Source organism: Plectropomus leopardus, chromosome 11, assembly GCF_008729295.1.
Source record: "Plectropomus leopardus isolate mb chromosome 11, YSFRI_Pleo_2.0, whole genome shotgun sequence".
NCBI classification, from domain to species: Eukaryota; Metazoa; Chordata; class Actinopteri; order Perciformes; family Serranidae; genus Plectropomus; species Plectropomus leopardus.
The window spans coordinates 14,178,441-14,194,387 of NC_056473.1; the positions used below are offsets into that span (position 1 = coordinate 14,178,441).

At 39.5% G+C, this 15,947-nt stretch overlaps 1 protein-coding gene across 1 annotated transcript; it reads right to left on the minus strand.

Annotated features, from left to right (window-relative positions):
• Positions 1-3,550: 3,550 nt before the first annotated feature.
• Positions 3,551-7,661, minus strand: hapln3 (hyaluronan and proteoglycan link protein 3). The gene is made up of 5 exons (XM_042496309.1): positions 7,623-7,661; positions 6,672-6,815; positions 5,040-5,438; positions 3,909-4,211; positions 3,551-3,828 (listed from the first exon to the last, which is right to left on the minus strand). Exons 2-5 carry the CDS (start codon positions 6,802-6,804, stop codon positions 3,551-3,553), a joined length of 1,113 nt encoding a protein of 370 aa, XP_042352243.1. The 5' UTR covers positions 6,805-6,815; positions 7,623-7,661.
• Positions 7,662-15,947: the final 8,286 nt, after the last annotated feature.

Genomic DNA, 15,947 nt, shown 5'->3' on the forward strand with positions numbered 1-15,947 from the left:
TCATGTTTTTATTGGGGGGATAAATGTACATGCTCTAAATATTGAAGGGGGACATGGAGAGTCTTGACATTACCAATCAGAGCAGTCTGGGAATTTTCAGAAGGGGGCTCAAAGCGACAGGAGGTAAAACAGAGCATCTGGGACAGAGGAAAATATGAGAAAACACTGTTTTTTGATCATTAAAGCATGTAGACATGTTCTAGTATAAACCTAAAAATTAGCATTATAGCCCCCCTTTAATGATAATGCTAACACCTATTATCCCAATATGTTAGCATGCTAACATATTAAATATTGGATTAAATGTTCATATTTCATTATCTGAAATATTGTGCTGACATGTTTGCCAATGTTAGCATAAACAAGAGATGATTAAAGTAATGAAACTTGAGCTAATACTGGTTTTAAACAGCCACTGTTCAAGTTATGCTATGATGCCAAACTTCGAAGCTAATGTTTCTGCTATGTTGCAGGCTAGCAGCCTCACAGGGGCACAAGCATGAATGCAGAGTTTTAATCTTCAGTCTTTAGACTTTAAGTAAGTGCTGACTTCATTCAGTTAAAGAAAGTCGGGTTTGGCTCACCTGAGGCTGCAAAACTGGACTCGGTTTCACCCGTGCAAAGCACCGTCCCCTGGGCTGGTGGTGACAGTAGCTGTCCGGCTAGTAGGCCAGATTTGGGAAGAAGTCTCCTCTCATATTCCAACTTTTTACACGGTCCGAAACAACAGCAAAAGATAAAAATGGCAATATTGGCGAAAATGAACATCTCCACCAGCTCTCATGGCCTCTCCAGGTGACTCCTCTGTGACATCACTGCTAACGTCCTACACGCGCTCTGATCTAGCAGGGGTGTAAAACCAAAATCTGGGCACCGTGCACCAGCTGTCCTGTGGGCCACCTGCCCTTCCTCTCTTGATTCATGGCTTTCTCACACACCTTTTGATTTTTTTTTTTTTTAGTCAATTCTATTTCTTTCCCTTTGCTTTATTTTCTTTTTTTGGAATCCCAATTTTGCAGTGTTTATTTTGTGCCAAAATAATAAAACAAAACTTTTTTGTGTAACCATGTTCACTCTTGGTCTTTTGAATTTTTGGCAGTATGTTGTTTTGTTTACAATTCCTTCTGCCTCTTTCTCACTGATCACAGTTTTGTTTTGCAGTCACTCACTTGGCATTAGCAACATTTCAGGATGAATCCTAGTGCAAGGGCGGACTAAAATATTTTTACATCTTTAAGGGGTGAGTGGGGCCTCAGAGAGCTCCAACTATTTTGTTACACAAAGTTCAGTCTTTAAACCAATTTATTCCACAAATTTTATATTGGTTATGGCACTTACTTAAAAATGAAATATTGCAAATAAAACCAAAATTTTGATTCCATGCTTTTTGAGGGCCCCCCTTCCAATGAGGCCCTGGGTAAACAATCCCCCCTATTACAAAGCCCCTGTAATCAAATACACTATCTGTAACAATTTCTAATGGTTGTACAGAATTATGACATTCTCACCCTCAGACTGTACGTTTGTGCTTGTCATACAGTTGGTTATCTAAGTGCAGGATTTAGATAAAAAAAAAAAATTATATAAAGTTTAGTTCCCCTGCATACTTTTATCTCTTTTTTAAATCCATATTTCAAACAAAAGTACCTCACATTAAAAAAAATGTTTCTATAGTAGTGTTTTTTAATTTATTTATTCATAGAAAATAGTACAAATGGGTAGACATATATCATGAAAAAAAGATACATGTAATGAAACACTTTTTTTCCTCCACAATGGATGTAAACAGTTAAATATTACAACAACACACAGATACTCACTCTTCTGCTTTGTCAATAAGAGAGCACTTAATCACCCAGAAAAATGAAAAAGAGATGCATTATACTTCATATAACAGGATACAAAGACATTTAAGGAGACAAAAAAGGGCATATTTCACAGTGTTAGAAAAAGTGAGAAAGTAATGTACAGTGAGTGTGCAATTGTGGACTGACTAGTAAGATCTGACAGGATAATGTTGAAAAACACTCTTTATTCCCTCAAAGATACAGGTGCCCTTTAGTAAGGCACTTAACCCAAAAGTTTATGGTTGTAGATGGAAACTATCAAGATTTAATGTTAACATGTTCTCCAGGGCACTGTTAAGAGTTTTGTTGAATAAATAAAGGCGAGATGAAGGATTAATGTACGAAAATTTTTCTGAGTCCGAACACCTTCTCTGTGTTTGAAATTATCTGTGAGGAAAAATAATTAAATCTACAAACAAACTGTGGGAAGATGTTGTCTTTTTCTGCAGGATTACGTTGTGGTTGAGACATTATACACTATATGGCCAATAACATGTGGACACCCCTGTCTATGTAGTTTTGATCTGGAGTTATGTTTCACGGTAAGGGTTTGGCCCCTAAGGTCCAATTAAAGAGTAACTTTTATTCAACCTGGACCCTGATTTCCAATAGCCACATTTACACTGCCTGTTCAAGGCGGGAATATCACGCCATTCTGCTACCATGGTCAGCCAATAGCAAAACTCAATTGCAAAAGCCAAGTTTCAACCCTTAGAGGGCAGTCACTACACATATTTATCACACAATATGTAGAAATGTAATACTTTGCACTCAGATGTCAAGAGTGGGACCTGAATCAAACAACAACACTACTAAATACCAAAATACATTGCTTTTCTACTGAAAAAAAAGTGTTTTGAGGTTTAGTTACTCTTTAACAAACATTATTACAACAATCTGAGCCTGTCAGTGGCAAAAACAAGCACTTTTAGTGGTGGTAAATTGATGGGGCATAACTGTAGTCTGCTTCACTGTGGCTGTATGCAGCAGTCTCACTCAGTACTGGACCAATTTCAAAAATTGGTGTTTCTACTAGTCAGTTAGACACAAAACCATTAGCATTAAGGTTACCCTTAAAGGGTAACCTTTATGCTACTGAAAAAGATGTATATTTTAGACAATGGTGTGCTTCCAACAGTTTAGGGATGGGACTGTCCTTGTCCTGTTTTAACATGAAAACGCCCCACACATTCACAGTTTGGTCTGGAAGGACCTGGCTGACCTGCACCTGACCACAATCCCATCCATCACCTTTAGGATGAACTGTAATGCCATTAGTGAGCCAGACCTGATCACCCAATATCTATGGCCGACCTAATGAAGACAGACAGGCTCCAAAATATTGTATCAAGCCTCCACAGGAGAGTGATGACTGTTGTAGCGGCAGATGAATGCCTGTATTTTTGAAATGAGCCACGGGTTTAATGTTTGTGTGTCCACATACTTCTGCCCATTAAGTGTAGACATTTTGTTAAAGCGGCATCACCTGATGGATATACATGACTTGAAGTAAAGTTCAATACTGATCAGTTACAGTCTTATGGAGGTGGAAAGCAAATGTCTTCAAAAAAGCATAGAAATGAACAAACTGGCTAACTGCTAACGTGCTTCCAGGCTACAGCTGATGCTAACCTCTTAAGCAGAGCTTTAGACCAGTGCGCTGTTAGAACGGTTCGTTTGTGACTTGTGTTGAGCCGACGCACCTACCGATAACAGTAGACGCCAAATTTCAGGTACAGAGGAGGGAACCCAAAACTACGCACCCCTGGTTCTGGTGGTCCGCAGTTAGCGCGGGCCTTCGTGATAGGATAACGGACACTCCCATCAGCCAACCAGCCGGCGTCACAGCGGTCCAATCCCATGAGTCTCCAGGCGGCGTACATGTGTCCCACTTTGGCAATTTGACTTCCATCACTGGCACAGGCCTGGACCGCTTCCGTGAAGTTGAGCTTCTTCTGGTGCTTTAAGAAGTACACGGTGCCTAACCCAGGAGAGTTTAATTAAATAAAAAGAACGTCATGTATATTTAGGTTTAAAAAGTTCACACACACTCTTACTGACCTTTGACAGAGGCAGAGAAGCAGAAAGCATCATAGCGGTTGAGGAAGCGATGTCGTTGTCCATAGCTGCGTAGACCAGGAGCTAAGTCCAAGCCGCCGCAGCCGTCACGCGGGGCTGTGATTGGATACTGCACTGTGCCATCAGCTAACCAGCCAGCATTACACCAGTCTAGCCCCTCCTCCCACGCTGTGAAGAGCTGCTCAAATGTAGCCAGAGTGGCGTCCTGATCCTGGCACGCTTGTTGGGCCCCGAAGAAGTTCAAATGGTAGCGTCCTTTCTTAGAGTAGTAGGGAAACACCACACCTGTAAAGAGAGAAGTGTGTTATGACCGTGTGTTTTTTATGATCATTCAGAGCATTGTATACAGGCAGGCGACCTGGCGCTTTGAATGACCATCGCATTTAGAGCTTTGATTCTCTGCCTGAGCCCAATTATGACAGAACGAACCTACCGGGCCGTAATTTCTTAACAATTCCCCAGGGCTTTTTTCTTAAGTAAACTGATTGAGACAAATTTATGGTAGGGCACTCGACATGAGATGAGTGCTGCTCAACAGAGTTATGCATTTTTGACAGAAAAAAGTGTCGCTCAACTCTGCATTTACAGACATGCACCTGGAGAATTTGTTATGACATGTATGCTGTCCAGGGGTGTAAAAAAACAGCCATGACAGCTGCCGTGTGAATAACTAGCGGCGTATCAAAACACCCTGAGAGTTTCCATCAAGCCACGGGGCCCCCAGATTATTTTCACTCCTGGGCCTTTTCGTGGATGAATCCAGCCATGTGTTCATCTACTTTAAGATGTATACTTCAAGAGGGATCTGCTTCATCATGTCCCCTCTTCAACCAGCATGCTGCATTATTTGTGAAAATTAAAGTAAAAGATGCTGGTAAAAAATATATATATATATGTTGCAGCACCATCACAAAACTGCATAGTTGACATCCCACTCTCATCTTCAAAAGGATTTGAAATGACAGAAATTTCAAATTTCACTGCATAGAAACTTACTCATGAGTTGAGTGTCCCAGATTCCTCATGTCACCCTCATCAATATGCTTCACCCTTAACACACACACACACACACACACACACACACACACACACACACACACATCCATTCCTCACCCCGCAGCTCCAGGTCCACCGTCACACTCTCGTCCTCCAGCCCATCAATCACCTCACATCGGTATCTGCCCGTGTCGTTGAGCTGCAGCTCATTGATCACGAGAGACATGTCCCCTGGCGCTGAGCGTCGCAGGCGCACGCGGCCTCGGAAGCTGCCATAGCTGCGATGACGGTTGCCCATGGCGACCATCACCTCAGTTTCCCTGGCGAAGGCCTCGGGGGAAGCAGGTGCACTGACGGTGTTGGCAGGCAGCCAGGACCATTTGACCCGGGTCCTGCGCGGCGTGGTCAGCTCAGGCTCGTAGTGGTAGTGACAGGGGAGGGTGACGCTGCTCCCTCTGGTGGCTGACACTGAGAGCTGCGGGGACTCCACGTGGAGACGGACCCCATTAAAGTAGACTAGAACAAGACACAAAAACCAAAAATAGAAATTGTATTTAGCAGTAACTTTGTTCTCTCCATTTAAAGCTGAATCTCTCTGGTCTGTGCCTTTAATCACTGCTGTGTGGAAATGTAGTGCTGCACTGGTCAGTAATGGAGTATTTGCATGGTTGTTTTATTTTATATTCTTTGAGATTAGCCCATCCCAAAATGGACCTTTTATGGATTTTTAATATCTGTATCTATATCTGTTGATATATTCATACTTACACCTCTATTGATTCTCTGTATTTGAGCTCTTTTTACTTTCTACCACAACTGCTGCACAATAATTTCCTGCAGGATAAGTGAGGTTCCTTCTTATTTTATCTTATCTATAAGTATCTATAAATTGGCAGGGGAAATAGCAGGGAAAGCATTGCTGTAGCTAATAGAAGTAATGATGGCTCTGATTCATTAATGTGTTGCAGTAAACCATGCCAATGAGTCTGGATGCACAATATCAGGACCCTGAAGTGAACACAGTGACACTTACTGCATTATTTATGTTATTTGCATCAATTTTGAGAAGGACACAGGGGACTAATACTTTTCTTCTCCCACAGTTTGTGATGTACCCAAATGAATCATCGAGTTGATCTGTGTCTCACACTGGTAGAAGAAGTACTTCAATTTTCTACTTGAGTGAAAATACGTACTTCTGTGTGAAAATACTGTTACAAGTGAAAATCATGCATTGAAAATCTTAAGTTAAGTTAAGAAATATTTGCATGAAAATATACTAAAAGTAAGGAAAGAAAAAGTGATAATTATGCAGAACAGCCAATTTCAGAAAAAAATCTATGTTGTAATAGCTTCTATTATATAACATTGTTGGATTACAATTAGTGATGCATTAAAGAGTACATCACTCACTGCAGCTAGTAGGTGATGCTGATTTTGATTGCTTTCTATCCCGTTGGGTATCTTAACATAATACTGCATCCATCCTGAGACTTTGTTAATGTTCCCAATCAATTCATATATCAATATGCTATGTCTTTTCAAAAACAAAGTTTTCTCCAGAATTTGAAGGTAACGCATCATTGACTAATGGATTTGCAAATGGTCATTTTTTGTGGGTGAAGTACTCCTGAATTCTACATCATTACCAATTTGATTATTATATTTTTATATTTTGTATAAATGTCCTGGATTTGCAATGTAACTAATGGCTAAAGTTGTCAAATAAATGTAGTGAAGAAGACTTACTCTCTCCGTTTCCGTTTCCGTTGCTGATGTCCTGGTAATAGAAGCCGTTGTTGTAGCCAGGGATCCAGCCCTGTCCGCCGGGCGGCAGCAGGTACAGGCAGACGACCAGTAGGGGGCGCAGCAGACCGAGCATGATGCTGTCCTCTGTTGAACCATCAGAATAAATAAATACTGCTTTATTCTGTTCGGCTGTCATACATAAAGCCTACCAGGAGGAGGAGGACGCTGTGAGATCACACACTTTGTTTGCCATACTTATTAAAAAGCATAATAAAAATCAAATTAACCTTTGCTCAGAAATGAAATTGCATTGATGATACTCCAGCTGAAGATTTTTTTTCAATTTTTTTTTTTAAAGGGGGTTCATCCTGTTTTAGCCACAAAAATGAGGTGGAAACCCTCGAGCGTCTTCTTTTGTAGCATTTGATGTTGTTTCTTTTTTGCATGTTTGTTTTTTAGTGGGTTCACAGTTGTTCTACACATTCCTTCATGCTAAATACAAAATGTCTTTTCAGAGCCAAAAATCTATTACTTCCGTTTAAATTTACTGTGACAACTTATTAAATCGATGATGTAGGCTACCATGTAGAAACAGAAGAAACTTTTCATAATCAGTACCGGCAATGGTCTGTCATGTGTGTTTATTGTCGTTTCTTCAGTAATTTTCTTTGCATTTTCCTCCTCCCGTTCTTTCTCCATATAAAAATGCAACCCTTTTATGTTTCAGTGAAACGATTCTTATCATGGCTGTTTATTTCTACTAAATGTATGTTTTAAAGCGGTTTATAAAGTATACGAGCCGCGTTTTAATAGTTGTAAAAACACAATCGCTCTGAAACTGTAAAGCCAGCTAACAAATATCGATCAAGCAAGCTACCTCCGCTTTAGATCTGCAGTGTGGACATCTGTCTGTGGTAAAGAAAAAGTCTGAAGACGTAAAAAGTCACTCACAGATAAGCAGTTGTCCGCCCAGCGTGTCTTCAGCTCTCCTCCTCCTCATCCTCTGCTGCCTCTCTGCGCACCGGACCCACAGTCATGAGGAGCGCGCGCCTGACGTCACGGGACGAGGCATCCCCTTTGAAGTGAACAGTGACCTCATCACACACAGCAGATACTATATCAGTACTTAATACAACATCAGAAATACTAGCAGTATAGGCAGAGGGGGAACTTTACTCAAGCGCTGCATAAAATCTGAGCTACGTGTGCTTTATTTGAGTCTGTTTCTTTAACACACTTTTCTGATGCTTTGTTAAAAAATAAACTGCCCAACAATGTAAAATGTTTGACTGTATATATGCAATAAATTGCTATTTTTCACAGTAAGTTACTGTATCATTGTAACAGTCATTTATTGTGAAATATTACATACACATTGTGTGTAAGCCTGGAAAATAATAACAGCAACTTGTACACTATTCATTATTTGCAGGGTTTTAAAGGATATAACTAATATTTCACAATATATTATTGTAAAAATGATACCATAACTTGCTGTGAAAGTAATGCAACTAGTAGCCAGCAATTTACTGTAAATGCACAGTCAAACACACATATATATATACATATCTATATCTATACACACACACACACATACATACATATACATATATGTATATATCGCTATAATTATGCAGTAATTTATTGCACAATATTACAATAAAAATAAATGTTACATCCTGTAAACCCTGGAAATAATCACATCTTCATATCTATATCACTGTAAAATTTTTAAAAGTAATTTATTGTGAAATGTTACAGTTACATCCTGTGAAATCCTGGAAATAATCATAGCAACAATGTGCACTGTAATATTTCACAATAAATGACTGCAAAGTGACACAGTGACTTACTGTGAAAGTAATAGTAGCCAGTAATTTATTCTAAATGTGTAGTCAAACATTTTACAGTGTATAAATTGAAATTACTGGATGATTACTTAAATTAATTAGCAAGTATTTTGATCAAGTCACTTTTTATGCAAAAACATGTCACGATCCCAGTACCAGAAATTGGAAGATTTGTCGATTTTTCTTGTAATGATCTCAATGTATCTTTAATAATGTTAAGGTTTGCACTACTGGTTTGACAAAACAAGCATTGTAAACAAAGGTGTAGATGTCAGGGGGTACGCAAGGGACACGTCCCCCTTTTTCAACATGCGTATTTGTCCCGTCCAATAAAACATGAAAATAGCAGAAAAAAAAATAATACAACAAAACAATCATTAGTTGCATTTTTTGGACAAAACAACTAAAAATGAGCTCCACACCAACCAGCTTCAACAGTAAAATCCCACTTTTCCATAAATTCATGCAATTATCTTAACAATATATAAATCAAAATAAAAGTCACAGGGGCATTTTTCTGCATTGAGTACTTTTACTTTTAATACTTTTCTTGAATTCTATTAACAATTATGTTTTAAAAAAAAACAAAACAAAAACAGCAATAGCCGACTAACACCTGTGCAGAGGCTATAACCACATCGCCACATCTTGCTCACAGATGTAACCTGGATTCTAATAGCGTCATTGTTTAAAATGAATGGGGGTCAGGTCAATCAGTTGACCCCTCTCTTGACCTCTTCTCATTCCACCAAAAATGTGGTCAAACCCAACTGATGGCCTCTTTCTCAATCTTTTTTTTAAACCATTTTTGGGTGTGCAATGAAGAGACGCGTACTGCAACATCTTGTTTATAAGTGCAAATATAAGGCTTAAACATGTAGCTTCGTGTAAGTGAACATTAGTTTCCTGGTTATTTTAACAGCAGAGGAAAATCCTCACTAACAGTTAACATTGCAGGTGTATTTTTATTGCCTTTTGTTTGTATGACGCTACTCAGAACGATCCAACTCAGACTCTGGAGTTTTAAAATATAAACGAGGGATATAAAGTGTTTTTCCACTGGTAAAATTCATTGTAAACTCTGGATGGAATCTTAATCCAAACCCTTAAAATGTCGTGCACGTGACTAAGAAACCAAGATACACTGCAAATTTGATTTATTACAACAAATAACTGAGATTAATGGCAAGGTTGGGTTTTTTTTTGTTGTTTTTTATTTTTGTAGAACTAAGTCAAGAGTTAAGAGTAAAAGTTGTCCTTTTAAACAACAGCACTGTCAGTGGTGGCCAGCTTCTGTATTTCTGGTATGTTGAAGCTGACAGAGCGTATTCCATGCCCTCTGTTTTGCCATGGCCTCAAGTAACACAGCAAATATTGCCACATGAACTCATATTTCAGTCATTAGTTGAAATAATAGCAGCAGTGGTGGAAAACAAGAGCAATTCCAGTTCTCCGCTGGGGCCCGAGAGAATGTGCCACTGCTGCGCTGCCTGAATATGTGAGTGACAGGCTGGTTATCACAGTGCAGATGGAGGCTGCCCTCCTGACACAAACACACAGTGAATCCTTGCACTGTACGAGGTATTATGGTCCGCCAGCCCCAGAAAAGCCACAACGCTCAGAGTCCCCCAAACCAAGACTTGAGCCTCTCTTTGTCCTGCATGCAATGCTTTCCCTCTGCAGCCACTCATGTTTTTCTAGTGACTGACTGACACCAAGCCGACATAACAAAAACCCAAAACCACCACCGTTTCAGCGGGGGGTGAGGGGGGTGGGTGATTTTTGGATACTGAGTAAAAAGCTGCCCTAAACCTTCTGGAAGACAACCAGGATGTTGAGGGTTTCACTTTAAATTACTGCTGTGGTCTCTGATCAAGGATACAATTTATTTCTTTACCACATTCACATATTTCTGCCTTTCGCCTTTTATTCAAACATAGAGTTGCATTAGAGCAACTACTCCTGCGTCACAATACAGCAGCTGTGAGGACAACGGCAAAGTAGTGCATCGAGCTACATGCTAACAATAGCACAGTCATGAAGTAATGTTCAAATCTTTTACTTAAAAAGTGGCAATATCTCAGAAATACTACAAGCAAGAACTCTGCATTCAAAATTTCACCTAAGTCAAGTACAAAAGTATTACCATCAAAATATACTTACAGTACAAAAGGTAGAGGTACATTAACAAACATTGATTAAAATTATTTATACATTCATTGTGTATATAATACTGCAGCTCGTAGATGGAGTTTTAATTTTTTTTTTTATTATTATATATACTGCTAAGTAGCTTGTGAATTCCACCAAGGGATCAATGAGCTGTTATCTTTATCTATAATAACATTTTTTTTTTAATTATTGGTTTGATTGGTTTGGTATTTGCAAAGTAACTGAAGTTATCAAATACATGTAATGGAGCGCAAAGTAAAATAGTTGCCTCTAAAGTCTAGTGAGTGGAAGTACAAAGTAGCAGAAGATGGAGATACTTTAGTAAATTACAAATACCTTATAAATTGTACTCGGAGTAGAGTAGAGTAGAGTAGAGCAGAGTAGTAGAGTACTTGAGTAAAAATACTGGTGGTGCTGGGTAAGTTAGCAGTAGCTGCATTCCTCCTCGTGCGCAGTGATACAGTTGGTAGGTGTAGTTTGTTAGATGGAAAATACATGAAACTGATGACAATAAAGTCTGTGGATTATCTTGAGTGCCTGGATCATGATTTCTGGAAAGAGACAATGCTGTTGCAATTTTTGTGTTTTGTTTTTGGTGCTTTGAGCACCACAGGCTGAATGCCATCTAGTTCCATTATACTGAAGAGAAGATAAACATCTCTAAAGCTGATATCTCCAACACTCGACAACTCACAACAAAACTATTACACCGAAAATACTACAGGTAAGAGGAAAAATGTGTATTTTTGATTTCAAGATGAACACTTTCTTGAACTTCAGTTTGTAAATACTGTAGTAACATTTACAGTCAGCGGCTAAAAACAATACTGAATCCAGATCACCACCAAACATCTCATTAGCTGTGGTTTGCCCTAAGATGAACTCCTCGTGCCAGTTAACCTTCAGTATCCATCCTGTTGTGCTGCTCCTCCCTTCATTCTTACTTTTAGTCTTTATATCCGCGAACCCACAACTACTGTCTGTCTGCAACTGCTCCTTCGACTACAAACAGTTTTATTGTGCTCTTCCCAACAAACCTACAAAGTGTGGAAATTCAGACGATGACTCAATGATTCGTGTTACAATCACATTATCAGACAGAGTCACAAAATAAAAACATTATTTTCACATTCATCACAAAAAGAGGTTAAATGTTCTAAATTAAAACACTATCGGTTGAGTTTTTGGTAAAGGTTTTAAATATTTGTATTTCACTTATCATCGCTGACACAGAATTCCCTGAATTACAGCTTTGTTTGAGTAAATTCCTCACGCTCACTTCTCTTTCCATCTCCTTACACTGTCTTCATTACCATCTAAAATATGTGCTTTGAAAGAAAAATCACTTCCTTGCCTGGGATTTCCTTTTTAGCCACAACACTAGCATCTCTCTAGGGACAGCAGTGTTGGTCAGTCAGCCCACCACTTTAGCCCAGACTGAAATATTTCAGCAAATATGGATTGCCAAGACTACCATAATTTATGGTTCCAAGAGGAACTGACCTTAATAATCTCATGACGTTTCTCTTAAACACACAAGGTTAACATTTGTGTTTTGGGTGAAATGTCTTACCAACTGTTGAATGGATTGCCATGAAATTTGATAAGAAATATTCATGGAGCAGAAAAGGTGTAACCTTGTGGCTTTGGTGATTCTAGGACTTCTTAGCGACACCAGCAGGTCAAAGATTTCACTTATCTGGTGAAATATCTCAACCCAACCTATCCTGTCGACTTTGGTAATCCCCTGACTTTTTAACCTGTGGCCAAAAAATCACAACTTAGTCTGAAAAATGAACCAAGTGGCAACCTCCGAGGCTGAAATATGAAGCCAATTTGGAAGTGCCAAAAAACGCAGTTCCGCTAATGGCCACTTGAGGCTGACTCCGAAACAGAGCACATCCCCATAAACCCCCGTGTTAAAATGCCCAACTTTACAGCAGAAATAAAAATGTTTACAGTCTGGTAAGAACAAACGGTTTTGTTATCTAAAGCTAAATTTTCCCATTTATGACAACTGCACAGAGGGTACATTTTCATATACTTCATCTGTTTACATTTATGCCTTATAGATATCCATAATAAAAAGTGGCTATAAACATGGTTGCGTTGCCAGCACTACAAGGCTGTAAAGACGTATTTGTCACGGTAGGGCGTTATGACATTCTGTAGTCTAATTTAGCACTTGTTATCAACTGCCTTTTTTAAGACACAAAAGCTGCAGAGGTCACAGCTGGGTATTTACGGACGTATTTTATGTCATAGAACAAAACACTAATGTCTCATTAGCTTGTGTTAATCACAGACTTTATTTCCGACTTTGAGACAAGGGAACCGGAGGTGCTGAAATGCTAGCTGATTTCCGGGTTTTAGGACTGGGATACTCTATAGACAGTATAAATAATAGATCTAGCTACCGTAACGTCATGAACTGCTTTGTGGACTGCCATTTTGAAGCCTTGGGATTTGCATTATGGCCCTTGCCATGTTGTTTTACTGGAGCCAGAAGTGACCATATTTGGATGAGGAGATGGAGCTGTGGAGACGTGAGGAGTGGAGTGGACTTAGAAGCAGAGGACACCATTGGCAGACAGCTTGTGACTCCAGCGTCCCTGCATTTGTCATGAATGTTGAAATTAGCTAGAGAACAAAAATGTTTTTTGCATCCGGCTGTAAACATGTTTATTTCTGCTGTAAAGTTGGGCATTCAAAATAGGGGTCTATGGGGATTTACTCTGTTTTGGAGCCAGCTTCAAGAGGCCACTCAGTGAATTTCACTTTCTGACTCTTCTCAATAGGCTTCATTTTTCAGTCTCGAAGGTTGTCGGTTGGTTAGCACACGTGCACTGTTTATTTCAGTGCATACAAAACACATGAACATGTTAGCATGATGGCATTAGCATCTAGTTTAAAGTTAAATCCAAAGTTTTAATATCTTTTAATAATAATGTCCTGAAGGATTTTTTTGAAAATATCCAAAAATGGCTCATAAGACAAAATGCAACCATGCAGACGACAAGCAGATAAATCTTGAGTATTGTGATTTCAATAAATAGATTTCAATTTCTTTTTCCCCACTTAAAATTAAACATCATTAAATTTTAAGAGGCAGCCAGATAAGTCATTAACAGCTCCTTAACCCTTGAAACCTCCCCTCAGTGTCTGTTAACGGCTGCAGCCCCCACTCTCATCGGTGTGACAGCCGTTTCCCTTCTCTGTGTGTCTCTAAGCCATTATCTCCCGATGTGTTTGAAGAGACCAGACTGGTGCTCTTCCCAAAGCCCCAGATGAAAGGTTTTGGCCTGGGGCCCCAAATACCAGCAGCCCCTCTGAACTGCAGGGTTGACTGCGGTGTTGGAAGGGGTGTAATTTCTGTAAGGCAGCCAAATTCAGGCCCAGAGAGGCCAGCAGAGCTTGGACCTGGAGCCCAGAGAGACCACATGAAAGAGGAAGAGATGACTGTGTGTGTTTATGTTTGTGAAGTTTGACTGAAGAGCCGAGCAGGTGATCGTGTCAGGGTGTGCAGTCACACGCTGTCATTAGCAGATAGTCGCAAAAGGTGTGTGTTTGTGTGTGTGAGAGAGAGAGAGTGTGGTTTCAGTGTGATTAGAGAGGAAGACTTCAATAAAAGACCAACAGGAGAGTGAAACGCTGGGCAAAGGGTGACAGTTTCCAGACTGATTAAAAGATAGACGTCAGAATGAGCTATAATACCAAATAAACACTACAATTTAGCATCTTTTTCTTACTCACTGATGTAAATTTAGCACCAACTAAACATACAAAACGCCAAATGAGGGGTGCAGTTATGATAAGAACTGCTCATCAGCTGCAAATCAACAGTTCCAGCATTTATTTGAGCAGAAATAACATAGGATTTCCCCTCTTTTAGATGATGTCCCTTGAGATGGTGTCTGTGTTGGCACGTACCTGATCTAAAATAGTAGTTGTTTTCCAGGAGTGGATCCTTCCTTTCTGAACCCGCTGCAGAGCCTCCGGTTTCCTGCCTCCTTTGGCTCGACACCGGTCCGTCCCTGGCCAGCTGTCAATACCAGGAAACCAAACAGACAAGCTCTGCACAGAGCTAAAGGAGATGCAGTGAGACAGATTAAATGCCTCATACTTTCAAAGACAACTGAGAGATTTATGCGGTTTACATAAATAAAAACCAGCAGCTTTGTGTTAAATGACCCTGGTAATGGCTTGGTTTGGATAACATTTAATAACATGGCAAATGTGGGCAGTAAAGACACTTTTGGAAATGCTTTATGAGAGAACCAGAAGAGCAAGTGTTGCTATACGCTGTAGAGACAATCAGAACATTATGGGCATTTCCGCATTTTCACGGGGTGTCATTTCCTTTTCCTTACAGACTGAATTTAAAGATCTAGTTTTTGTGCACTGATAGTGATAAAAATCTTTATTGTCCACAAACATAGCTTTAAATCTCAGGGGTTGCCACAGGACACAAATCCCCCATAAATATTTTGAACAAATGCATTTGTTCCCCTACCAACAAAAACATGAAAGGAGCAGAGGACTTTATTTTGACAAAATTGAATACATTTACACCATAAACTCAGTACATTTACATGTTATTAGAAAAAGTCAAATTATTGTGTTAGTGTGACTAAAACTGGATTTTAAAAATACATGTAAACATGTTAGTCTGACTGAAGTCAAATTTCTTGAAGTAGGACTAGCACACCTAGATAATGCAGTTTGGGTTTGATGAACTCTTTCGTGTAAACACCTCAACTGGACCTGAACTGACCAAGCCGATCTGCGCATGCTCCATAGTCCCTGCACAAGGTTTTAACCCAGAAGTCAAACAGCATAAATTCACAAAAGACAAAAGAAGAAGATGGTAAGAAAACAAGACTAAGGTAAAAAGTAAGGGGTGAAGCGTACAAATGAAATGTATAGCGCCGAAAGGTTATTAATATTTTTGCCGTTCGTTATTCAACCTGTTTGACGCTTGCTATCTTGTTTGGTATGTGAAGTAATGGGTCCAATAGCAACTAGCTGAAAGGGGGCATATCACCACCTACCGATTGAATATACTTAAGTAAATAAATCGATTCTCCCCTGGTGCTTGGGACAAAGACATTAATCCTAAAATGGCCTTATCTAGCTATACCGTAGCTTGACTTAACTGTGCACATAAATGTAGTGAGTGATGCAGAAAAGGCAAAAACTGGTAAATAAAAGTTCACCAGAATGCAGGAAAGTAAGTGTTTTAATGTTCAAACCT

Bases quoted from the DNA above. Each gene is read 5' to 3' on its own strand.
- hapln3 (XM_042496309.1), bottom strand. From the start codon at position 6,804: ATGCTCGGTCTGCTGCGCCCCCTACTGGTCGTCTGCCTGTACCTGCTG. The intron at 5,439-6,671 runs GTAAGTCTTCTT...GTCTTGTTCTAG, and splicing joins CGGAAACGGAAACGGAGAGA to TCTACTTTAATGGGGTCCGT. The intron at 3,829-3,908 runs GTCAGTAAGAGT...CTCCTGGGTTAG, and splicing joins CTTCTCTGCCTCTGTCAAAG to GCACCGTGTACTTCTTAAAG.